The 26,249-nt window shown below is 40.2% G+C and overlaps 1 protein-coding gene across 1 annotated transcript in view; it reads left to right on the top strand.

The window, feature by feature from the left end:
- The first annotated feature begins 2,014 nt into the window (after positions 1 to 2,014).
- Positions 2,015 to 26,249, top strand: part of SLC24A2 (solute carrier family 24 member 2) — a 266,259-nt gene continuing 242,024 nt past the window's right edge. Inside the window, exons 1-2 of the mRNA XM_030920306.1 lie at positions 2,015 to 2,293; positions 3,801 to 4,883. Of these exons, the coding sequence (XP_030776166.1) occupies positions 3,954 to 4,883 (930 nt within the window). The 5' untranslated portion in view covers positions 2,015 to 2,293; positions 3,801 to 3,953. The remainder of the gene's footprint in view (positions 2,294 to 3,800; positions 4,884 to 26,249) is intronic.

Raw genomic sequence — 26,249 nt, 5'->3', positions numbered from 1 at the left:
TGCCTCAGGGAAGACTAGGATTGTTAAACTAGGAAAATAGACAAAGGCAGGGTAAAAATAAAGCCTCATTGGTTACCCAGAGGTCCAATTTGTATAGAAAAGGCAAAATAAATGCACAATGGTTTTCTTTTTCCTAAAATAGTTTTGAAAATTATGAACTGGTTCCCTCTCAACCATCAATCAATGTGTTCAGTTGTTTTTAAAATATTATCAATTAATAGATATAATCATGTTTGATGTGTTTTAAACAATTGCAATTATCTTTTTTTTTTTTTTTTTTTAATGCTCAAATTAGCTCATCTTTGGTCAGTGACTGCCTGTTTGAATTGTCCCCTGAGTCTTATTGACACAACCCTAGTGGTAGTTGATAGTTTTCTTGCTTTCTGAAAATATTTACAGATAAAATGATATGATGCTCTGGGATTTGCTTCAAAATGATGACACAAGAAAAAGGAGTGTAGATGAAATATGACTGGCCGTGAGTTCATAATTGTTCAAGCTGGTGCTGGCCCCATGTAGATTCATTATACTACTTTCTTACATTTGTATATGTTTGAAGTTTTCTAAATTAAAAGTTAAAGATAAAAAAATTCAGTCAGGCACCTATAGTCTTCAAGCACTTGGGAGTCTGAGGCTGGAGGATGGCTAGAGCCCAGGAATTCAAGACAAGCCTGGGCAACATAGCAAGATTCAGTCTCGAAAGGAGAAAGAAGAAGAAAAAAAAAAGTTGTCTTGAATGCCTGGCTTTGATTGGGAGGGAGGGGGGAGAAAAAGATTTCTAAGTTCCCAAGACTTCCCTTGACTTATCGATGAGTAGACAGAGAGGTCTGACTACAGAGCTGTACTCTAAGTTAGAGGTCATGAGCTCTCAGGATATACCCATTACCCCCATCATAAGGAGGGCATGAGGAAGCCCTCTTGGATGGGGGAGAGAACAGAAGGTTAGAGGGTAAGGAGAGGGGAAAATGTGCGAAAAGTTTCCAGAGCTTCACGAGGTGGGTACCTCTTGGCAGCTTTGCTGGTGGGCACAGGGTTGGGTGAAAGAGGTTCCTTCACTACCAGTTTGTCTTACCATTGTCTTCCATTCTTCGGCCCAGATTCTAATCTTTCAACCCCAACAAGCCTGATTCTATTTCTTGTGGTCAAGGGGATCTTGCTTTCCAGACAGGACAGGAAGGAGCACTAGGCTGGAAATACCGAGGCCAGAAGCCGAAGCATATCAGTGATTCAAAATGACACTGGGTATTGGGTCTCACTTTCATCATCCGTGAAATGAAAGGTCACCCTGCAAGCCTGAAGCCCCTGCAGTGTCCCAAGCATCCAAATCCAACACTCAAGAAACCCTGAACCCCAACAGCCTGTCCTGCAGGCCTCCGTGACTTTTCACTGAACGTCTTTTCCACCATTACACATCGCATCGCCTCCTAAAGAAAAGCGCGGCTGCTATCACTTTTTGCAGATAATTGGAGAGGCGGTGCCCAGCATAAGATGACCCCAAAGTTGACAGCACTTTCAGGCTTTGTGAATTAGGCGCATCACCGACCTGTACGATTTCTCCTCTCTGCCCTTGCTCGCCTGCAAATCCTGACCCCCGTCCACACTGCGGAGAAATCTCCTAAGAGACTGCTGCCAGCGTCGCCTCTGCGCCCAGGAGGCGTGGAGCAAAGGACTCGGGAGCTGAGCGCGCTGCGGCCCCGCTCCCAGCGCACAGCCCAGAGGGAGGGGCCGGCGGGGGCCGGGCAGCGCCAGACTCGGAGCGCCGGGCTCACAGCTGCTCAGTCTCCTCCCGAGACCAGCCCCGGCTGGCGAGAACGGCGGCCAGTGCGAGCCAGAGCCCGGGCCTCAGAGCGGGTAGGCAGAGGGCCGGAGAGAGCGGCGGACTGCAGCGACGGGCCGCGCTCGGGGGCCTCGCCGTGTGCGCGTCCTCCCATCTTATCCTGGTAAGTGCGGGCGGCTGCGCCCCGCCTGCTGCTGTAGCCGCGGTGGTCGTGGTCCCCGGATCCCGGTTGCGGGCATCCCGTTGCTGCACTACAGGCTCACAGGTGGCTCTGCTGTGGATGTGGGCGCCCCAGGCCCCGCTAGGAGTTAGCCAACTCTCTCTGCTCCGGGGCGCGGATTTGGAGCCCCCGCCTCTCCTACCCTTGCTTTGGGCTTGGGATGGGGAGCGCGGGGCAAGGCCTGCCGTCGGGGGAGACGCGTAGAGGGGCGCTTCCCTTCCCCAGTCACCTACAAACGACTCAGGGGGATGCGGGCCAACCGCCTCACCAAATGCAACCCAGCTCTAAGCTCACAGGTGGGGCGTCTGTCCTTTAGATTTATTTTCCTATTAATCCACCAGGGAAAGTTTGGGACCACGCAAGGCAAAGTTGGGGCGCGGCTGGGGGCGAACTTCTCCTACGGAGGCAGCTCTCGGGGAGACGAGCGGTGGGTTTGCAGGGGGAGCGGGGATCCGGCTGGAGATGACTTTGCGCCCGGGGAGTTGAATCTGTCCCTTGATGGTCGCCCGGGCCGGGCATTTAGACAATCCCCCGAGTGCTGTGAATCGCTTAATCGTTCCTGCTAAGCGTTGACGTTCGCAGCCAGCTGGGAATCTCCGTGATGGGTTCGGGTTATCTCAGGAGGAGCAGCAACTCAGCTGGGTTGATTTGTGCTCTTGCTTTGCTCTGAAAACCTGAGCTCCAGCTAATCTCAGTATTTAAGTAGCGTGTGTTTAATTAGCTTATTTTACACCTGAGATTATCTCAGCGACTGCCTCCAAAATGAAATCGATGATATGGAAAAGAATGGTCTTTTTAAACAAAAACTAAAAAGAGGACTCTTCAGAATATCAGCTGTCATGTCTGGCTATTTTACCCATCTCCTCCATGGGATAGAGAATGAAAACTCTGCTTTGGATATCTAACCTATTAAAGTCAGTGCTGGGGCTATTTTGGGCAGATTTTGTGGACAGAGGTATTGCTACAACTTGCGTATTGTTTATGAAATACACATGTGGTCTCTCGAAATAACCTTGTTATTTCACTGCATTGGGAGTTGTTTGACTTACTAAGCTGCCTATTTTAAATATGACTAAAGACTGTTTTTTTAAAAAAGCTTTAGCTGAAAACAATGTCTAGTTTAGGGAAGACAGCTTGTGCATATCACCAAAATATTTTTTTGTAAACTTAAATTTGTAAAGGACTACTTTCCCACATCTGATAAAGGAGAGGCTTTTTATGAAAAATAAGATCTGATATCACTGTGTGTGCAGAAAAAATAAAACTAAAGAAACACTCACTTTCCAAATGATAACTTAAACCAGAAAAATTTGCCTACAATTGAGAATTATGTAATTGGACCAAAAGAAAACGATGAAACAATGAATAATTGTTAGTTGCCAAGTACCTAGACAGTTCTGAAAGAAGTGGGACCTTCTTATAGCCCTGGAAGGTTGTTACATGATTTAAGATGAGATAATCTGATAGATTTTTCACCTATAAAATTTTTATTCTTACATCTGCATTCTCTAAACCTAACATTGGATTTATCAAAATATTTATTTGGGTTTATACATACATCTTCATAAGTGCCACATCCTATACTAAGTGCTACATATGTTTTTACTCATCTTAAAAACAATCCTGGGTGATAGGTACTGTAACTGTCCTCATTTTAAATGAAGAAACTGAGGCACAGAAGTAAAGTAACTTACCCAAGATCACACAGCTGCAGGACAGGACTTTATCATATCTGCAAATATCTTTTTATTAAAAAGACATGATTTTATGATGTACTTATTCTTGTTTTTATTTTTATTTAAGCATAAATGATGAAAGTTTCCTGTGAAGCATAAGAATCCCTGATTGTGGAAGTGCCCCACAAGCATCGTTAACTATAAAGTAAGGAAAAGTATGAAAGAACCATCTGGTTGAGTCTAAAGTTCGAAGATCACCATATCCACCAGAAGACCCAGGATGGATCTGCACCAAAGCACCACCATCACTTTCCTAGAGAAATGGTGTTTGGATGAGTCACTGTCTGGCTGCAGAAGACATTATAATGTCAAGAAAAAACTGAAGTTAATTCGAATCTTAGGCCTTTTCATGGGTCTGGTAGCCATTAGCACTGTCTCATTTTCAATCAGTGCCTTTTCTGAGACAGACACACAGAGCACAGGAGAGGCCAGTGTTGTAAGTGGCCCTAGGGTAGCACAGGGTTACCATCAGAGAACTCTCTTAGATTTAAATGACAAGATTCAGGATTATACTCCACAGCCACCTCTTCCTAAGGAAGGTGAGTCTGAGAATAGTACAGATCATGCCCAAGGAGACTACCCGAAAGACATCTTTTCCCTTGAGGAGAGAAGAAAAGGTGCAATCATTCTGCATGTCATTGGAATGATCTACATGTTCATAGCCTTAGCCATTGTCTGTGATGAGTTCTTTGTTCCCTCTTTGACTGTCATCACTGAAAAACTGGGCATCTCTGATGATGTGGCTGGAGCCACCTTTATGGCTGCAGGGGGGTCAGCCCCAGAACTTTTCACGTCTCTCATAGGGGTATTTATCGCTCACAGCAACGTTGGCATAGGCACAATTGTAGGTTCAGCAGTATTCAACATCCTCTTTGTTATTGGCATGTGTGCTCTGTTTTCTAGAGAAATCTTAAACCTGACATGGTGGCCGCTCTTTCGAGATGTGTCTTTCTACATTGTTGACTTGATCATGCTGATCATATTTTTCCTGGATAATGTCATCATGTGGTGGGAAAGCTTGCTTCTCTTAACAGCTTATTTTTGCTATGTGGTTTTCATGAAATTCAACGTCCAAGTAGAAAAATGGGTGAAGCAAATGATAAACCGCAATAAGGTCATCAAGGTGACAGCACCAGAAGCCCAAGCAAAGGTTGGTGGTGGTGGTTTTTTATTTAATGCTTTTCTTGACTACAGTTCTGAATTATTATGTTTTTGATATCTGCAACTTTTTTGATGTGATGGTGTTTGGGGTTCTTATGGATAGCAGATTGATTCTGCAGTTCTGTGATAGCTAGACTAACATAGCAGTGGAAAAAATAATTTTAGGGTATTCTTGCAGATGTTTACTAAGTTGCCCAGCTACTTGCTTCAGAGTAAAACACTTGTAAATATAGGTTACATAAGCCTCCCAGAGTCGATTCAGCAGTTATTTGTCTATTTTCTGAAAGTGGGCATAATGATTTTGTGAACAATTTAATTTTCACAGAAAAATGTGTATGTGCCTAGAAAGTTGCAAGACCTTTTCTTTTTTAATGAACACATGACAAAAACCAAGAAAGAACCATCTCTTTACAGATGTCTGAGGAAAAATGTTTGTGTCACCTTCCAGTCAGCAGCCTACCCCAGCAGGTCTTGTCATTATTGTTGTCATGGCTGTTTTTCTTGATTGACACAATCATGCCTTAGATCACTTGACCAGGAACTGATCAGTATCCATTGTAAAGAGAGTCATTGGCCAGCCCCACCATCTGCCCCTGCATCACAATGACCCATTTTGCACACCATAATAAACATGACTTCACTAGTTTTAGAGTAGAATTTGAGGGAGTTTTAATAACAATAGTGGCCATCCTACCGCTTAGGTGGGTGGAAAGCATATTGGTAAAGAGCTTGGAAGTAATTCCTGCAAACACGTAAGTTTTTTAAGTAGTAGACAAGCGGCATCAATAAAATTGTGTGTGGTATTGTAATTTCAGTTCTGATTTATATCCTAGCAGTGGAATGTCATCTCTGAATGTGATTTAAAACAGAAAGCCAAAATACATACATAGACTTTTCATGCCAGCATCTGGGAAAATTCTCATGTATGCAAAAAACAGATGTTTGAGCAGGGGGTGAGAGATTTTGTCCAAAAGGAAAATAATATTAATTTAAATTTACATAATTCTTTTATAGCCAAGTTTGATGACCATCATTTTCATTGCAGCTATGAAATGGAAGCAAACTGCAGGAAAAAAGACTAGTAATATTTCTACTTGTACTATATTTTTTTCTAACATTTCTCTCAAATACTTGTTTGTTAGAAACTGTAGTAAAACCAAAAAATCATTTAGCAAAATATGTGGCAAACAAGCATTCAGATGTGACAACTGAGTACATCTCCTTCAGGGCATAAGATAGGACCATCATTGGAAGTTCTCCCCTACTCTAACTTAGCGGCCAAAAAGATGATCCCTCAAGTGCTCTCCTCGAGTCTGTTTGGGTGGTTTACATTGATAGTCTTGTGTTTATTCCAATTAAAGTACTGAACGATTGTCAAGGAAATGCATATTTTTTAGAGACAAGGAAATGATTCAATATCTTATACATTTCTTGGGCAGATCAATGGCAAAAAGTCTTTCTGAGAACTCAGTACTTTCTTGTTTTCTTACACCCTAGTGGAACTTCATTAACTTAGAGACTTGGCTGAACGTTAGATTGACAACATTTATGAAAAATGAACCTGCAGAGCAATCCAATGGTGTATGTAGGATTGCGGGAGGATTTTGTATTCTGATTTTAGTGGGGTGGGAGATGGTTTAGTGGAGTGGAAGATGGTTTCATGCGTTTTAGAAATAGCTTTCCCAATACAGGTTTATAAACTATATTTGGTCCATTATAAACCATTCATTAAAGTAGCCCTGGAAGGATCTTTACCTACTCAATTAGGTGACTATTATATCGTTTTTATGATTATTTTAAAGTCAGAAATTCAGGTTGTCATCCCTTAACACTTGTTATTTATATCCATAATTTTGTGCTATACTTAATATCGTGTGTTCTAAAATTTGGAAATTCTACATTTACTTAATTTAAAAAGAAGCAGGTTATATTCATAACTATTTATGTTTCTGATTTTGCCCCAAAATGTGTTAATTGTATTGTTTTCCATTTAGCACCAAATAGCTTTAACTTATTCCATTTAGTCATTAATGTTTCTTTTGACATTCGATAAATAATGGAAGTAGAGATTTTTTTCTAAACAAAGCTACGTCTTATTTTGTACTTCCCAAAAAATTGCCAGAGCACAGTCACACGTTTTTAAGTGGAACGTGCATAAGGATGTGTGATTTCCTTTAGGAAATTTCACCTTGCCAATTTCACTTTTGAATTATTGCTGGAATTTTTTTTCAGTAATTACAGCCTTTATCATATGCCTGATTTCAGAAACTCAGGGAGATTTGCTCCCCAAGCAATGAACATAAGGTGTCATCTCCGAATGTGATTTTAATGTAATTAAAATCTTTTGGGATGAATCTTTGAGTGTGGTCATCTAGTCCCCTGGGCTGCAGAGTTGAATTCTGACTGTGTAGCTTACCTTTCTTACAGAAATTAATGCTTCTGACATCACCAAAACATTTAGGAAAAAAAGACTTTAAGTCAAATGCGGCCTTCGATGGAGTCTTCATAGAGAGAAATGTGCTGTACAAGAATTTAGGAAGCAAAACACTAAGCATGTTTTCATGCAGAGCCACTTCATTGTCCTATTTGCAAAATTATGGGGCATGGGAGTTTGGGAAGGTAGAGGAAACACATTTTAGATATTCTTATACAAATCGTCAAATGGTTCTTGCTAAAAAGTCAACTCTGCTGGGCTCTAGGCAGTGAATATCTTTGAAACTACTTGCCTCATAGACAAATAGAAAATCTTAATTTGGTTCCATTGTTGATGATGTGCATCATAGGGTAACTGTGAAGCATGGAAAAATGGGAACTGGCATTTTTTTTCATAGTTAAAGCAACAGTTTCTCATCTCATTTAATTTCTCTACCTTGTGTGTGGTTCTTATTTTTATTATTGTTATTTCTTTTAGTGATGCTACTACCCTTTTTAAAAAGTTGTATACTATCATGACACAGTGAACAGACTCTGGGGCTTTTACTCAAAAAGGAAAGATTTTTTAGCCTGGTTGTGTAATAAGCCCAGTGATTTCAGAGAAGTCATTTTAACTCTCTGACCCTCAATGATACCTACTTCATAAGATTGGTAAAATTATTAAACGAAGAAATGAATGTTAAGCATCTAGTGTGATCTTTGGAAAATGTGGGTTGTTTTCAATAAATGTTAATGCCTTCCTTTTATGTTTCATTTTTAAAAGAAAAATGAATGGGAATGAATTATTTTAGATTCAAGAGTTATAAAACATTCTTTGAAGACTGAATTTGCTCCAGTGAATCCTCGAGTTAAGCAGGCCGTTATTCCCCTTAAGGTTATATAATATTTGCTGTATTATAATATTCATAAGCTCTGGTTCACATACAGTGAATATAAATGGGCCAAACATTAACTCCAAGGAAACTTCAAAATGTCTTTATTTTGTCCTGAAATTTTATTATTTAGAATTTTGCTTAAAGTGAGTAGCCCATTGGTTGGGACTTAGCAATATCCATGCTGAGCAGAGACTTTTGCTTTCGGGGTATTTTTATTTATAGATGCTTGGGGCTCTCTTCTTAGAACATCTCTATAGTTGGTTAGGAATAAGTTTGAATCCTGCAGGATGTGAAGCAGTTAAGTTTCAGGTCATTCGGCTCATTTTGCTATGCTCCTGGCCTGGCTGCCGGGGGCTGTTGATCTGTTATGGTGCTAGGCTGTCATTGGCCTAGAAAGCAGCTGTCCATGGTATTTAACTTCGTCTTAGACTTGGCACTGTAATCTGACAGCAAGTTGGCCTGGTTCTAATGAAGGGCACGATCTAAATAAAGATGCTTAAAGCTGGAGAGTTGGAGGGCCAGACTACTTAGTAATTTAGGTGTGCTTTGCTTTATTCAGTTTGTGTGTTTCTGAAAAGCTGTAAATGGTTTTAGCGATTCAAACTGTGATTAATGTTCTTTGGAAAATCAGGATTAAAATAAAATTATAAATATTCTTCATAAAATGAAGTATTTCTTGTAAAGTACCAAGCCATAAATAATTGTATAAGTATACGTGTTGCCCCAACTTTGCTTAAGACACAGAATTTATTAATTAGTAAAATTAATATACAAACTTCAAAGTAGGTAAGATGGTCCTTATATTAAATAAAAAGATGTATTGCTTGACAGATTTGGAAACTAATTATCTGTCTTTCTTTAAAAAAGTTTAGGCATTAAAATTCTTAACTGACTGTTAAAGTAGTGTGTTTATCTAGGGATATAGCTTGGTGATATTTTCCTTATTTTGTTTCCCTCTACTTATCCTAAAAGTAAACCCATCAGTTACTGCTTGTGATTCAGGGAGCGAACAAGGCATTTTGAGAGACCTCAAAGGGCCCAGTGGATTTTGATACACACAGTTCAAATTGCCCTTGGCTATTTCCCTTGCTATTCTGGTTTCCCCTGGCAACAGATGACCTAAACTTTGTGAATCCTGGAGAACTGGAGTCCCCATATGTCTCCCTTCCACCTTCCCTTTCTATTCCTCTCTTTGTCCTTCTTTTCCTCTCCTCTTCCCTCCTTTTCATTTGTCCCCTCCCCTCTTTTTTGGTAGAAGTAGATAATTTGTATCTTAACTTTAGCAAAGAGTGGGATCGTATGTTAAGCTGCTGTATGGCTACTGGGGACACAAGTACATCCACAGTGTGGATTTGACAGGTTTAGTTTTTCCATTCTTTTATTTTCAACCTTCTTTTGTTTTAGATAAGTCTCTAGTAACCAGCATATACATGCACTTTATTTAATTCAGTTTCACAAGCATTATCTTTTAACTGGAAAGTTTAGTTTGTTTTGACTGTGATTACTGTAACATTTGGATTTTTTCATCATGTTATTGTATACTTTCTATTTGTTTTGGCCTTTCTGTTTCTTTTAGAATTTTTTCTTGCCTTTTTTTGAATTTTTTTCTAAATCTGTTTTTCCCTTTAATAGTTGGGAATGTATACACTCTATTTCTATTATCTTGATGCTTGCCTTAGAAATTTTAACCTGTGTGGCTGGGCGCCGTGGCTCACGCCTGTAATCCCAGCACTTTGGGAGGCCGAGGCAGGTGGATTACAAGGTCAGGAGTTCAAAACCAGTGTGGCCAAGATGGTGAAACCCCCGTCTCTACTAAAAATACAAAAATTAGCTGGACGCAGTGGCAGGCACCTGTAATCCCAGCTACTCAGGAGGCTGAGGCAGAAGAATTGCTTGAACCCAGGCTTCAGAGGTTGCGGTGAGCCAAGATCGTGCCACTGCACTCCAGCCTAGGCGACAAAATGAGACCCCATCTCAACAAGAAAAAAAAAGAAAGAAAGAAAAAGAAAGAAAGAAAGAAAAATTTTAACCTGTGTATTTAACTTAACATAGTATAAAGTTAATTCAGATGTTTATGCTCCAGCTAAACAACCTAAGTACCTTAGAAAATTACTCAGTCACCACTTCACCCATTGTATATAATTTGAAGTCCAGAATTTAAGTTCTACTTTGATGTGTTTTTGTTTGTTTGTTTGTTTTTTGAGACGGAGTCTCGCTCTGTCGCCCAGGCTGGGGTGTAGTGGCGCCATCTCCGATCACTGCAAGCTCCGCCTCCCGGGTTCACGCCATTCTTCTGCCTCAGCCTCCCGAATAGCTGGGACTACAGGCACCCGCCACCACGTCCAGCTAATTTTTCTGTATTTTTTAATAGAGACGGGGCTTCACCATGTTAGCCAGGATGGTCTGGATCTCCTGACTTTGTGATCCGCCCACCTCGGCCTCCCGAAGTGCTCAGATTACAGGCGTGAGCCACCGCGCCTGCCTACCTTGATGTTTTGTAAACAGCTTTATTGAGGTTTAACTTTCATTTTTTAAACCTCATAAATTAGACATTGTCATTTTACCGTCACTGTCTTTAGATTTATCCACATATGTACTGGGTTTCCCCCTCTTCATTCCTTCTTGTATATCAAACCTTTTATCTACAGGTTTTTCCTCTACTCCTGATGTACATTCATAATGTTTCTTAATCTGTTAATAGTAAATGCACCTGATTTTTATCTACTTAGAGTTGTATTTCACTTTTGTTCTTGAAATATAGGACAGAAGTAGTGAGTAGAAAATTATTTTCTCATCCCACTTTGATAATAATATTCCACTGTCTCTCAATTCCATTTTGCCATTGAAAGACTACCATCCATGTAAACATTGCTCCTTTATAAGAAATTTCTCTTTTTTCATTGACTACTTTTAAGGTTTTTGCTTTGAGTATTTGGCATTTTCCTTAAGATATGTCACATGTGATTTTCTCATTTCGGTATCCCCTATTTGTGACTCATTAGGTTTCTTGATTTTGAGGATTAGTGCTTTCCAACAATTTTGCCTCTACCCCGATCTTCCTATAGTCTGCCTTCTAGAATTTCAATTAGACATATCTTATACTATCTTATCTTCCATGTCTTTTCACTGTTCATGGTTTTCTATCTGTGATCCTCATTCTTGTCATTTCTTCATATCTATCTTCTAGCTTCTCATTTTCTCTTTAATTTTGTCTAATCTGCTCTACAGCTCATCTGTTGAGTTTCTAATTTTAGTTATATTATTCATTTCTACAAGTCTTATGTGACTCTTTTTCAAATCTATTAGGTTGCTTTTCATTGTTTCTAATTTCATCATACTTTTAATGCCTCTTTAATTCCTCTAAACATGTTAAGTATATTTATTTTATATTTCATTGTTGATAAATTTTGTGGCAATATCCTTGTGGGTCTAGTTTTGTTGTTTTATTGATTCTTAACTATGAAAGCTTTTTAAACTTTGAACACATGTTTCTTGGAACTTTTCCTGTGGGACTCCACTGAGGCCTGGGTTTTAAGTGCATTCCTCCAGAGAGAATTGCTCTCCTGTCGAAGGTCTGGGAGTACTACCAGCTGGGGCCATTCTAAGCTACATGTTTGACTTTTTCTTTTTTTTGCTACCCAGGTAGTGTGAATTCAGACTGCAAACCCATATGAGTGAGCCTGTGCTTTAAAATTCTTAAGGGAGATTCATCTTTCTTCCCCTTGTTCAACTTTCAGCAGCACTAAGACTCAAATAGACACATCCTACCACCTCCCTTTGCCAGGTAGTTTTTCTTTTTTCTTATTTGCTTACTCAAAGTGTCAACCCTTCAGGAGTCTCAGCTTACAGATAGAGAGGGTCTCTGAACTCTCTTCCCCCTATCAGGCCTCATGTTTGTACTTCTAAAAACCTAGTCTTTAGGCGGCCAGGGAATGGCAAATACCTTGAAGGCAAAGCAATACAGACATTTCTAGACTTGCATTTAGTCAGTGTTCTGGGTTCTAAGAATCCCTTATTCCTCACTAAATAAAATAGATATTTAAAAAATATATTTAAAGTGTAATATTCCAACATTTTAGGTAGCACTATATTAAGAAGGGTTTGTTATTCTATTGCCGGAAATATATGCTTCAGACTATAGATTTCTCAAAAGATAATGCATACAACAAGTGACACTGTTAGGGAATTTTGATGGCATTTTCTCAATGTTTCATACAGCCCAACCATCATAGTAAAGTTTCTCATCAAAATAATAAATCCTAGAAACAGCAAGTTTTAGTCATTCAAATCTGAGGGGCAATTCTAACATGAAGTTATATGAGGCCATTTTAAATTTTAGGTTTGCCTTTTAAATAACATATTTATCAAATACTAATGTATTCATTGTACAAGAGTATAAAAACATCAAAATATAAAAAGAAAATTTTGAACAGTTTATATTCTCTCCATTGCATCATCCAAAGATGACTATGCACATTTTTGTATATAGCATTCTTCTGAATTTCTCATACACACATATATATACACATGCATATGTACATAGACATATATATACACACCTATATATTTAAATAGGAACATATTGGACATGCAAAATTTTAAATTTACCATATTGAATATATACAGTTTTAAGATTTTTAAAAGAAAATTTGGCCTATTATGGAGCCTTTTCCCCATCATTAAATGTTTTTCTAAAATGCTATTTACTGTTTAGTGTTATCATAATATAGAAAGCCTTTTATGTTGCCATTTATTGTAATATTTCACTATTATAAAAAATACTACAACAAATAGCTTTACACATGAATTTCTGATTTCATAGAAGCAGAATTTCTGGGTCAGGGCTTATTAGCTTTTTAAAGTTTCTGCCACATTGCTACATACTTGGTAGTGTTGAATATTATAATTTTTAATGTTTTCCAGTTTCATAGATGAAACATAGCATTTTAATTTTTTTAAATGTGCATTGCTTTATTTGGGAGTCTGAGCTTTGAAACATATGTTTATGAAGAATGACATTTTTCTTTTATAGATTGCCAGTTTCCTGTGTCCTTTGTGTCAATTTTAAAGCTAGCTGTGATGACTCACACAAAGATCTCTTACAAATATATGCTGAGAATCACTAACTTTAGCTCTCCTCTCTCTCCCCGTTTCCACACCTAAATGAAGCCAGGAAGTTTTTGCAGGTTTTGTTTTTGTTTTTGTTTTAATGGGAGAATGATTCTGAAGAAGAGTCCTCAACCAAAGAGTTGGGAAATGAAGTTTTCAGGGACTGGGATGGGCTCCTCGGCCATTTAACTTTGGGGGATTCTGTACCTCCAAGGAACCCTATTGCCACATCTGGAATGTGGGAGATTCGCCCTCAGTGACCTAACAGATTTTTGGCTGGTCGTTTCTATCCTCAGGAGCTGTAATATTTACAATGTGGAATATTCTAACCAGGCCAAAGCAGCAATCTAATACATTCACCCTAAACAGAAGATCAGAGTCTAGCCATGCCCGTATCACCCAACTCTTTTTCTTAACTGACTTACATGTAGTAGTTTCTCTCAAATGATTTAATTGACTTGACCAAGCAATAATTTTAGCTTAAGCATGCTGTGGGAGGTAGCTCTTCCATACAGATGGGAGAACAACGTGCATGGGAGAGAGTCATTTAAAGTTCACTGTAGGACATTAGACCGCCTCAGCGCTGGTGGCTTCTGGCGAGGAAAACTATCCCTGGCAGCTGCATGTGTGTCCCTGGACTGCTGCTCTCTGTAGGTCTCTCCGAAGTCAAGAGAAGAGAGGGATCTGAAAAGTAGGCAGTGCTTAATACCAGGTACTTACTACATCAACACTCTGAAATAAATATTATCACCTCCATCTGCAGATCAGGAATCTGAGGATTGGGAAACATACATGATTGCCTAAGGTTCAAATTTAGTGATATTTAAACTGCATTTGAACTTGAGCCTGTCTGATTTCAAAGTGCAAGCTAGTTCTCTTGTACCTTAGAGCTTCTCACTGGGCAGTTAAGAATATAGACTAGGCAGGCCTCCAAATTAGATTCACTTTTCACATTGGGAGCTGTCAAATCAGTGACTTTCAAATGTTTTTGACCATGACCCATGTAAATATATTTTACCTCTCAACTCAATATGTATGTGTACATGCATGCACACATACATATGTACATATTTACATATCCATATAAAGATAATATCTAAGTATAAGGCATTTTTATATTTCTTAAATTTTTTATTCTATTAAAAATACTGGTTTCAACTTTCTAAAATAATTTCATGGACCACCAAAGGGCTGTGGCCTTAGTTACGTTAAGAATGTTTTTTTTCCTTCTTTCTTTCTTTCAGCAGGGCTGCCCTGCAAAGTTTTGCTAGTTGTGTACTCTACAGGGGCATCTGTTTGATCAAGGTGACAAGCAGGAGAAGGAAGCTAGACATCACTCTACTGAATGAGCGGAATGCACTGATGTGGGACTGTGGCTGCCTAGAGGAAGGGGTGCCTTTTCTTAATTCCACAAAGGTGTCTTTTGGCCTGGTGGTGGCCCTGCTTCTTACCCTCAACTTTTCCTTTTAATAATTAATTTAGCATTTCAGAGCCATGATCTAAAAGGACCATTAAATCCATGTAAATCCATGCTAATCTTCATGACTGGTACTCTTCCAGCCATTTAGACCTAGATCCACACATCATCATTACTTCCTCCGCAAGCACACACACCATCTATGTCCATTTGGCTAACTCTGACGATTGCAGATTTCTGCAGAATCCTGAGGCCAACACCCACCAAACCATGTATTGCTCTCTGGCTCTGAGATAGAACGATTGCAGAGTAAAAAAGGCATAGATCACAGCATGATATGCTTGCTGAGCCTCCAGTCATTCTTGATTCCCAGTGAGCTTGTCATTCCCAGTGGAAAAGAAGTGTGGGTGAAGCAGAGAGGTTATGAAATCAGAGAAAAGCAGAATCTAGACCCGAAGCTGCACTGAGATTAGGTGGGTTTCCTTTTTATGAAAGATTGGATTTGTAAACCAAATGATGCATTGTTCTTGCATGGGTTAAAACTGGTGGTTTTGGAAAGGATCTGGGCACCAGGCCATATTTAATGTCATGTTCACAGTTTTAAAGGGTGCAGTCACAATTTTGCATCAGCAGGGCTAAGCCTGGAAAGAAGTCCCTTTCATCTCAGACACTGGCTGCATAATCCTGGGCCAGGCACTTTGCCCCAAGCATCTTCTCTTTGGAAATGAAAGGGCTAGTTTATCTCCAAGATCCTGCCAGCTCTGATAACTCTGTGCTTCTCTGTTAATGGGAGAGAAACAAGTGTACTTGCTTGTATTTATGGGTTGGCCAACAGAAGAGATAGTCAGGTCATGAATTGCTGAACTTCCTTCCTTCAGAGTGCCTTTCCAATTAAGAAACCCAATTAAAGAGGATTGCTTCCTCTGGAGGAGTAATGAGGGGCTTCTTGACCCATCCATAGGACCTTCTTGGAAAGGCCAGATGAGTTTCTGCTTCTCTGTAAGTAACTTTCTCTTTTACTGCTTGATGGATGTTGAGTTATACAAGCAGGGTGCAGGTAGAAATACAGGTTTCACCTTCAGCTAAAACCTGAAGCACCGTTTTTCCCACTTATAACATGTCATCTGTTGTTCTAGCAACTTACATAGGCTGAGGTGGTTTTCTTTTTCCCTACCACCTGATAGCAATCAAATATATATTGAACCACTTATTTCAGGCCTGTGGTAGTCATTGAATATTGGTGTATTCCAGGAAACTGTTAGTTTTCTGAGATGGCTGATGACGGCTAAAGCTTAACACAATGAAATTATTATTTAGGCCTAGGACAGATATTATTTTGGATAGACCTTCCTAACTGTGTGATCTTGGATACATTACTTAACCTCTCTGGGCTTATGTTTACTTATCCATAAATGTTTAAAGTAATAGAATTTCCCTCATAGGGAGGGTATGAATTTTTGATGAGATTAAACAGGAAAAGTGTTTAGCAGAGTCCAGTTTCTGCACCCCTCCTCCCCAGCTCACCGAAGATACTCTAATCCTGGTCTCTTTTGCTCTGAGTCCCTTCTCTGTGCTATAAGCCTATTTTTCAGTCCTATCTTTCCCTGCAGAGTGTTTTCCTACTGCCATTTCAGGGCCTTGCCTACTTCCTAGGCTTCATTTCCTAGACCTTCCTCTTGATGTCTCCCTTGCAGCCATATGAATCTGCAGTTCCCCAACTAATCCCTAACTAATAGTCAAATCCTCAGTGTTTGGACTTGACCCTGCTTTCTTTTTATTCTTGCAGAGGATTAAGAGAGAAATAGTTTCCTATCTCTGCAACTAAACCTTGCTCAACCATGAAATTCTCTTGAGCCCTCTTCTTGCCACACTATAAATGTGTTCACTCTTGTGTATATCATCAATATTTAATCTTAGCTATTCATGCACCCATCTAGCCATAGCTGTGCCTGATGTTGGTTTGCCAGCATCTGTGTTTTCTGTCTTGGATTGAATCACTCCCCTTGACTCAGTAACTAACTGGTCCCATTTGCAGTATTTGGTGCCTAGCTTGGTGTCATAGGTAGAAGGTCAAAGGGCACTTAACGCTTCAAGAAGTTGATAATGGTGATGATGAGTGTTCATGATAAAAAGTCTGAGCCTGAATCAATCATAAAATATAGTGTTTTTGTATTAAACTCGAGAAGCAAATGATTAATTTCCTACTTACGAAAGAGGAATCATTAGAAACCCTCCTGTCCCCTCAGGTTGCAAGTGTGGGCGTCAGGTTAGGTAAGGCATTTCAATTCTAAAAGCCAGTTTATTCCAGCTGTGGCCCAAAATAGTTCTCTTTGCCTTCTAGCATTGTATAATGTTTCTCTATTGATTTTTTAATAACAGCTTTTGTGAGATGTAATTCATTTACCATAGAGTTCACCCTAGTTGTATAATTCAGTGTTTTTTAGCATATACATTCAGAGTCATACAGCCATCACCACTATCTAATTTTAGAACATTTTAATCACCAAAAAGAAACCCTGTACCCACTGATAGTCTCTCCCAATTCCTCCCTCTGCCCAGCCCCCAGTAGCCACTAATCTACTTTGTCAGTATAGATTTGCCTATTCTGGACATTTCACATAAATGAATTCTTATAATATGTGGCTTTTTGCACTGGCTGCTTTCATTTAGCATAATATTTTTAAGGTTCGTCCATGTTGTAGCCTTTTTATGACCAAATAGTATTGCACTATATAGGTATACCACATTTTATTTATTTATCAGTTGGTGAATGAATTTAGATTGTTTTCACATTTTGGGTATTGTTTTCACATTTTGGGTATTATAAATAATGCTGAAATGAACACTTACTTACAAGTGTTTGTGTGAATACATGTTTTTAGTTCTCTTTGGCATATGCTTATGAGTAGAATTGCTGGGTCATGTGCTATCTCTGTGTTTAATATTTTGAGGAACTGCCAACCGTTTTCCAAAGTCCCTGGACCATATTGCTTTGCTATGTGTATGAGAGTTCCAATTTCTCCACATCTTTGCTGACATTTGTTATTATTTGTCTTTTTCATTATACCCATCTTTGTGATTGTGAAGTGATACCTCATGATTTTGATTTGCATTTTCCTGATAAATGATAACATTGGGCTTATTGGCCATTTGTATAACTTCTTTGGAGAAGTGTCTACTCAAGTCCTTTTTCCATTTTTAAATTGGGCTATTTGCCTTATTATTGAGTTTCAGAGTTCCTTATCTATTCTGGTTACAAGCCCCTTATCAGATATATGATTTGCAAATATTTTCTTCCATTCTGTGAGCTTTTAAGAAATGTGCTCCATAGATAAGGCAGCTCCTAGCCTGGGAGCCCCTACCAAGCTGTTCTGTATTATTTTCTAAGCACATTGTTATCTAGAGTGATTTGAGACCCTTGGATCAACCCTAAAGCCGTTTCTTCCTTTGAGCTGGTCCTTGGAAAAGATTGTTCCCCTGAAGCTAAGAACTGGGGGAGGATTCAGGGGTTGTTTGGGGCTCAGAACTTCCTGATTATAGAGAACCTGGGAATGCAAAGCTACTTGAACATTGGACCCAGGATGCCTGTCATCTGGTTGCTGCATCATCCTTCTTTGCCTCCTCCTGATTCTTCTCTGCCTTATCTAAAAGACTTTCTTGTCATAAAATCTTCCCTACTTCTTGCCCAGAAGCCCTACCAGCAAAGCAGTTAGGCCACAGGCCTTTGCTCCCATATGTGAACTTTGCCTGTTTTGCTGTCTGTACCTGGGCCCTTAGCTTTATACATCTTGCTTATGGACCAAACTTGTCCATCCACCTTCCATCCCCCAATATATGTAACTCCTCCCATTCCATGCCCTAGGAACATTTGCATCCATCTTGAACAGCACTTTGTAATTGTATGAAGCTCTATATATACAGTAAAAAATAACAATAGCAGTAATGATCTACTCTGTCCTTGTCTAGCATGGACAGTAATTGGACAAACCTGATTAATGTGCACATTCCGAGGGCAAAGAGAACTTAACCACATGATCATGCTTTATACAAAAATGCACAATTGGTTCAAAGCTCCAGTGGTTTCCAAGGGGCTCAGGAAACATCCTCCCTCTCACTTCTAGCTTGTGTCAGCTACACAGTAACTGGTGGAATGGTGGATGGAGTTTTGTGGCCCTGACGTATTATAAGAGGCTGATTTATTTAAATAGCATTCAGATGAGCAGCCAGGCTGCTCTTTTGATGCTTACTATGAAGGGCCATTACAAATCTACTATTTTCTGCTGCCTTTTATTTTAAGTCCAATTAAGTGGATAGCCACAAATAGCTCTGACCTTGAAAGTCTAAGTGAAGGTGAGATGGGAGAACAGGCTTAGGAAACATATGTTTTGGCATGTTAATGCTCTGCAAGTCACACACACTTAAGGAAAATAAATAGAACAGGACAAGATAGTGTTGTGCTTTAGGAGGAAGAATTTAAACGCCCTGGGAAATAACACCACATGCTTCACTGGTGCAGAATCATAAACTGGGCTAAAAATTAATCCAACTCTATCTCCACTGGGAGACAAGCCCCAAGTAAGTGTTACTGCCAGTTATGCTCATTGCATAATTACCTTGGATTGGCGTCTGTGCCACATGCCACTACTGAATGATGCTTCCTTCTCTCAGCAGCCCCAATACATGCTTTCGGTATTTATCTTTAATAAAACATTGCTTAGAATACCATACCACCATCTCAGTCCAGTTTCTTGCAAATGTGGATCACAGGATGAATCTTCCAGAGTTGAAAAGCTTGTTTAAAAAATATTATCAGCAAGGGCCTCTTAATGAAATTATTGAAGTCTTAGAGTTGGGTTTGGGTTACAGAAATTTAAAGAGCTGTTTTTTACCATCTTAAAAAATAACATTAAGTATTTTTAATGTGTTATGAGTTGCTCTTCTCTATCTTTGACCTCGTCAGTCCTGGGAAATAAATACCTTTCTGAGGATCTTACTGACTCACTGAATGATCAATGTTAAGTTTTAGTTTCTATAAACCTATCTCAAAATATTTTTATGTGCTACTATCTCACTACATGCTCCAATATTTTATAAGTTACCTATGCATTTATCTGTTTCCAATTTTCTCCATCAGGAAGTGGGAGCAGATGGCCTTTCTCTTGCCTTGTGCGATAGTATGATAATTAGTAAGGTAATAGGAATGGATCACTCTCTGAGCCCATGCTAGAACAAAACTGCAGACATGAAGAGACAGTGACAAGTAGATCAAAATGATTTCAAGCACATTTTTAGTGTAAAGTTCAAATAGTCTTTATAAAAAGGATTGCTCTAATGTGACCTGAAAAAAAAGCATATGTATTAATCTTCAGAGATTAATAAAGCACTTTCTGGCAAACCATATTTGGGTATGATTTTAATCCCATAAACGTCCATTAATACAGAAGTATCTTACCTAGATGTCCAGAACAGAGCCAAGATCCAAAACCAAGAGAACTTTTGAACAGCCAAATAGATGCCAGAAGATGAATGCTCTAAATTCCAGGCACTTAGTCATAAAGCAACTTGTTGAGACTCCATTAAAGTCTGCTGACTTTGATCATATACAGAAATCAGGTAAGTTAGGCTTCCTGGCTCATAAAGAAATTAGAAGCAGCGAATGCAGTCTACATGGGACGATACAGACTGCATTTGCTGCTTCTAATTTCTTGATGAGCCAGGAAACCTAACTTACTTTATTTAGGTAAGTAAGTTACCTAAAGTAACTAAAGTAAGTGCACAGTGTGCACAGTGCCTGCTACTGACCTATTTAGTGTCTTTAAGCAGATTTTAAAAGGCTCCCTGCTCTGAGCAGGCCAAATAGAACAGGTAACCCCCTACAGACACAAGTGTAGACAGACCTATAGGTGTAGGGCGTGTTGAGCAAAAGGCATTTTGTGCAAAAAGAAAGGTGCCATCTTTTCTGGGTGGATAGATGCAGTGCCCACCAGGACTCATGGCTTGGAGTGTGGAACATGGGCTCTGAGCCCCACTCAGTCATGCATCTCTGAGCAGTGCACAAATGCACAGTGTAGGATGCAGCCCTGCAGATTACATTCGTAACACACTCAGTGGCAGTAAGCATCGGAAGAACTATAACAACGTAGAAAAACATATTTGTCTGGAGTCAGTGAGTGTAGGGTCAAGGCATAACACTTTACCTCATGGCATCTGCAGTCATGAAAGTAATATAGTAATTAATGTTGATAATACCCAAAGAAATACTGACAAAGTCTGACTCATGTTCACTGTGACTCGTGTTAGAGACAGTGGAACTGTTGAGACAGGCTGTAGGGTCAAGTGTGTGAGCAGAGTGACCCACATGTTCAGGCACTGGTGCCGTGAATCAGATGGGTAACAGTGGTGGCCTGGCCCGGGTGGTGGCAGCAGAGGCAGTGAAAGTGATCAAATGCTGGACGTATCTTGAAGGTAGAGCTAACGACATTTGCTGATGGGTTTGATGCAGGTATGATAAAAAGAGAAATCAAGGGTGACACTGAGATTTTTTGGCCTGTGTAACTAGAAGAATGGAATTGCTCTTAATGGAAAAGGGGAAGACTTCAGGAGGAGTGAGTTTCAAGTAGAAGAGAGAGGAGTTCAATTTTGGGTTTAAGGTGGTTAACTTGAGCACTGAAATGGAGATGCTGAGTAGGAAGTTGGGTATGAGTCTAGAATTTAGACTAGAAATAGAAGTTCAGACATCATAAGAATATAGATAATGTGTAAAGCCATGGGATGGAATAAAATCACCCAGGAATGAGTGTAGCAGGGAAGAACTCAAAGGCCTAAGTCCTGACATTCATAGCATTGAAACATGAGGAAAACAAGGAGAAATCAGCAAGGGAACCTGGGAGGTGGCAGCTACTGAGGAAGGAAGAAACCTGGAGATGAGGAAACCAGATGAAGAAAGCATAGTAGTCCCTCCTTATCCACAGTTTCAGTTACCCACAGTCAACCACAGTCTGAAAATGTTAAATGGAAAATTCCTGAAATAAACAATTCCTGAGTTTAAGTTGAGTGCTGCCATTCCTGGTGGCATGATGAAATTTTGTGCTGTCCCACTCAGAATGTGAATCATCCCATTGTCCAGGGTATCCATGCTGTAGATGCTACCCCCCCCCCATTGGTCACTAAGTAGCCATCTCAGTTATCAAATTTAAGAAACAAAATATAGAGAGGGTTAAGTACCATTTGAGGTTTCATACATCCACTGGGGGTCTTGGGACATATCCTCCTCTGATAAGGGGAGGCTACTATACTCAAATAAAAGAAACTGGTGACCAAGTAGGATGAGGACAGAGAATTGAACATTGGAGTTAGCAATGAAGAGGTCATTGGTGACTTGGTAAGAGAAGCTTTGGTGGAGTACTTGGGTGAAAACCTGGTCAAGTGAGTTCAAGAAGTGAGAGAATGTGAATTAGAGGTATTTGTAAGGGAGGATGAACAAATGGGGGTGGAAGCTGGAAGAAAAATATAGAGTTGCTATGGTTTAAATGTTTGTCTCCTCCAAAACTCATGTTGAAACTTAATTCCCAATGTGGCAGTATTGAGAGGTGGGGCCTTTAAGAGGTGGTTGGGTCTTGAGGGCCCTGTGTTCATGAATCAATCAATTTACCCATGGATTAATAGATTATTGTGGGAATGGAACTGATGGCTTTATAAGAAGAAGAGGAAAGACCTGAGCTAGCACACTTAGCCCGTTCACCATGTGATGCCCTGTGCTGCCTCAGGACTCTGCAGACAGTCCTCACCAACAAGAAGGCTCTTAGCAGGTGCAACCCCTAGACCTTGGACTTTGCAGCCTCCTTCTTTCCCTTTATAAATCACCCAGTTTCAAGTATTCTTTTATAACCAACAGAAAATGAACTAAAACAAAGGTCAAGTGATTTTTCTTTTTAAAAGTAAAAGATTTTACAGATCAATTCCTAGACAAGTTGGCTGAATAGGAACAGCTCTGGTCTGCAGTTTCCAGTGAGACCAACACAGAAGGTGGGTGATTTCTGTATTTCCAACTGAGGTACCCAGTTCACCTCACTGGGAGTGGTTAGACAGTGCATGCAGCCCACAGAGGGCAAGCAGAAGCAGGGTGGGGCACCGCCTTACCCGGGAAGCACAAGGGGTTGGGGAACTCCATCCCCTACCCAAGGGAAGCCATGAGGGACTGTGCTGTAAGGGATGGTGCTATCTGGCCCAGATACTACCCTTTTCCCATGGTCTTCACAACCCACAGACCAGGAGATTCCCTCAGGTGCCTACACCACAAGGGCCCTGGGTTTCAAGCACAAAATTGTACGGCCATTTGGGCAGACACTGAGCTAGCTGCAGTCTTGCTTTTGTTTTTTTTTTTTTTTTTAACCCAGTGGTGCCTGGAATGCCAGTGAGACAAAACCGTTCACTCCCCTGGAAAGGGGGCTAAAGCCAGGGAGCCAAGTGGTTTAGCTAAGCAGATCCTACACCCATGGAACCCAGCAAGCTAAGATCTACTGGCTTGAAATTCTTGCTGCCAGCACAGCAGTCTGAAGTCGACCTGGGATGCTTGAGCTTGATGCGGGGAGGGGCGTCTGTCAAGACTAAGGCTTCAGTAGGTGGTTTTCCCTTCACAGTGGAAACAAAGTCACTGGGAAGTTTAGACTGGGTGGAGCCCACCACAGCACTGCAAAGCCGCTGTAGCCAGACTGCCTCTCTAGATTCCTCTTCTCTGGGCAGGGCATCACTGAAAGAAAGGCAGCAGCCTCAGTCAGGGGCTTATAGATAAAACTCCAATCTCCCTGGGACAGAGCACCTGGGGGAGGGGGCAGCTGTGGGCACAGCTTCAGCAGCCTTAAACGTTCCTGCCTGCCAGCTCCAAAGAAAGCAGCGGATCTCCCACCACAGTGCTCGAGCTCTGCTAAGGGACAGACTGCCTCCTCAAGTGGGTCGCTGACCCATATGCCTCCTGAAGGGGAGACAGCTCCCAGCAGGGGTCAACAGACACCTCATACAGGAGAACTCTGGCTGGCGTTTGGCAGGTGCCCCTCTGGGATGAAGCTTCCAGAAGAAGGAGCAGGCAGCAATCTTTGCTGTTCTGCAGCCTCCACTGGTGATACCCAGTGGAGGGTATCACAAACAGGGTCTGGAGTGGACCTCCAGCAAACACCAGCAGACCTGCAGAAGAGAGGCCTGACTGTTAGAAGGAAAACTAATGAAGAGAAAGCAATAGCATCAACATCAATAAAAAGGATGACCAGGCAAAATCCCTATCTGAAGGTCACCAACAGCAAAGACCAAAGGTAGATAAATCCACAAATTTTTAGCAAGTAGGCTAAAAATTCCATAAGTCAGAATACCTCTTCTCCTCCAAAGGATCACAACTCCTCACCAGCAAGGGAACAAAACTGGACAGAGAATGAGTTTGACGAATTGACAGAAGTAAGCTTCAGAAGGTGGGTAATAACAAACTGCTCCAAGCTAAAGGCGCATATTCTAACCCAATGCAAGGAAGCTAAGAACCTCGATAAAAGGTTAGAGGAATTGCTAACTAGAATAACTAGTTTAGAGAAGAACATAAATGACCTGATGGAGCTGAAAAACACAGCACAAGAGCTTTGTGAAGCATACACAAGTATCAATAGCCAAATTGGTCAAGTGGAAGAAAGGATATCAGAGATTGAAGATCAACTTAATGAAATAAAGCATGAAGACAAAATTAGAGAAAAAAGAATGAAAAGGAATGAACAAGGGCTCCAACAAATGTGGGACTATGTGAAAAAACCAAACCTACATTTGATTGGTATACCAGAAAGTGACGTGGAGAATGGAACCAAGTTGGAAAACACACTTCAGGATATTATCCAGGAGAACATCCCAACCTAGCAAGACAGGCCAACATTCAAATTCAGGAAACACTGAGAATACCACAGATACTCCTTGAGAAGAGCAACCCTAAAACACATAATTGTCAGGTTCACCAAGGTTGAAATGAAGGAAAAAAGGGCAGCCAGAGAGAAAGGTTGGGTTACCCACAAAGGGAAGCCCATCAGACTAACAGCAATTCACTCTGCAGAAACCCTACAAGCCAGAAGAGAGTGGGGGCCAATATTCAACATTCTTAAAAGAATTTTCAACCCAGAATTTCATTTCCAGCCAAACTAAGCTTCATGCATGAAGGAGAAATAAAATCCTTTACAGACAAGCAAATGCGGAGGGATTTTGTCACCACCATACCTGCCTTACAAGAGCTCCTGAAGGAAGCCCTAAATATGGAAAGGAAAATCCGGTACCAACCACTGCAAAAACAAACCGAAATGTAAAGATCATTGACACTATGAAGAAACTGCATCAACTAATGGGCAAAATAACCAGCTAGCATCATAGTGGCAGGATCAGATTCACACATAACAATATTAACCTTAAATGTAAATGGGCTAAATTCCCCAATTAAAAGGCACAGACTGGCAAATTGGATAAAGAGTCAAGACCCATCGGTGTGCTGTATTCAGGAGACCCATCTAATGTGCAAAGACACACATAGGATCAAAATAAAGGGATGGAGGAAGATTTACCAAGCAAATGGAAAGCAAAAAAAAAGCAGGAGTTACAATCCTTTAAACAGACTTTAAACAAACAAAAATTTAAAAAGACAAAGAAGGGCATTACATAATGGTAAAGGGATCAATGCAACAAGAAAAGCTAACTATCCTAAATATATATGCACCCAACACAGGAGCACCCAGATTCATAAAGCAAGTTATTAGAGACCTACGAAGAGACTTAGACTCCCACACAATAATGGTGGGAGACTTTAACACCCTACTGTCAACATTAGATCAATGAGACAAAAAATTAACAGAGATATTCAGGACTTGATCTCAGCTCTGGACCAAGAGGTCCTAATAAACATCTACAGAACTCTCCACCCCAAATCAACAGAATATACATTCTTCTCAGCACCACATAGCACTTATTATAAAATCAACCACATAATTGGAAGTAAAACACTTCTCAGCAAATGCAAAAGAATAGAAATCATAACAGTCTCTCAGACTATGGTGCAATCAAAGTAGAACTCAGGATAAAGAAACTGACTCAAAACCACACAACTACATGGAAACTGAATAAACTGCTCCTGAATGACTACTGGGTAAATAATGAAATTAAGGCAGAAATAAATAAGTTCTTTGAAACCAATGAGAACAAAGACACAATGTACCAGAATCTCTGGGACACAGCTAAAGCAGTGTTTAGAGGGAAATTTATAGCACTAAATGCCCACAGGAGAAAGTGGGAAAGATTTAAAACTGACACTCTGACATCACAGTTAAAAGAACTAGAGAAGCAAGAGCAAACAAATTCAAAAGCTAGTAGAAGACAAGAAATAACTAAGATCAGAGCAGAACTGAAGAAGATAGAGACAGAAAAAAAAAAACCTTCAAAAAATCAGTGAATCCAGGAGCTGGTTTTTTGAAAAGATTAACAAAATAGACTGCTAGCCAGACTAATAAGAAAA

The sequence above is a fragment of the Rhinopithecus roxellana genome, chromosome 16 (assembly GCF_007565055.1).
Source record: "Rhinopithecus roxellana isolate Shanxi Qingling chromosome 16, ASM756505v1, whole genome shotgun sequence".
Lineage (NCBI taxonomy): Eukaryota > Metazoa > Chordata > Mammalia > Primates > Cercopithecidae > Rhinopithecus > Rhinopithecus roxellana.
Note: the sequence above shows the minus strand (reverse complement) of the source record. Positions and strands in the feature narration are given on the sequence as shown.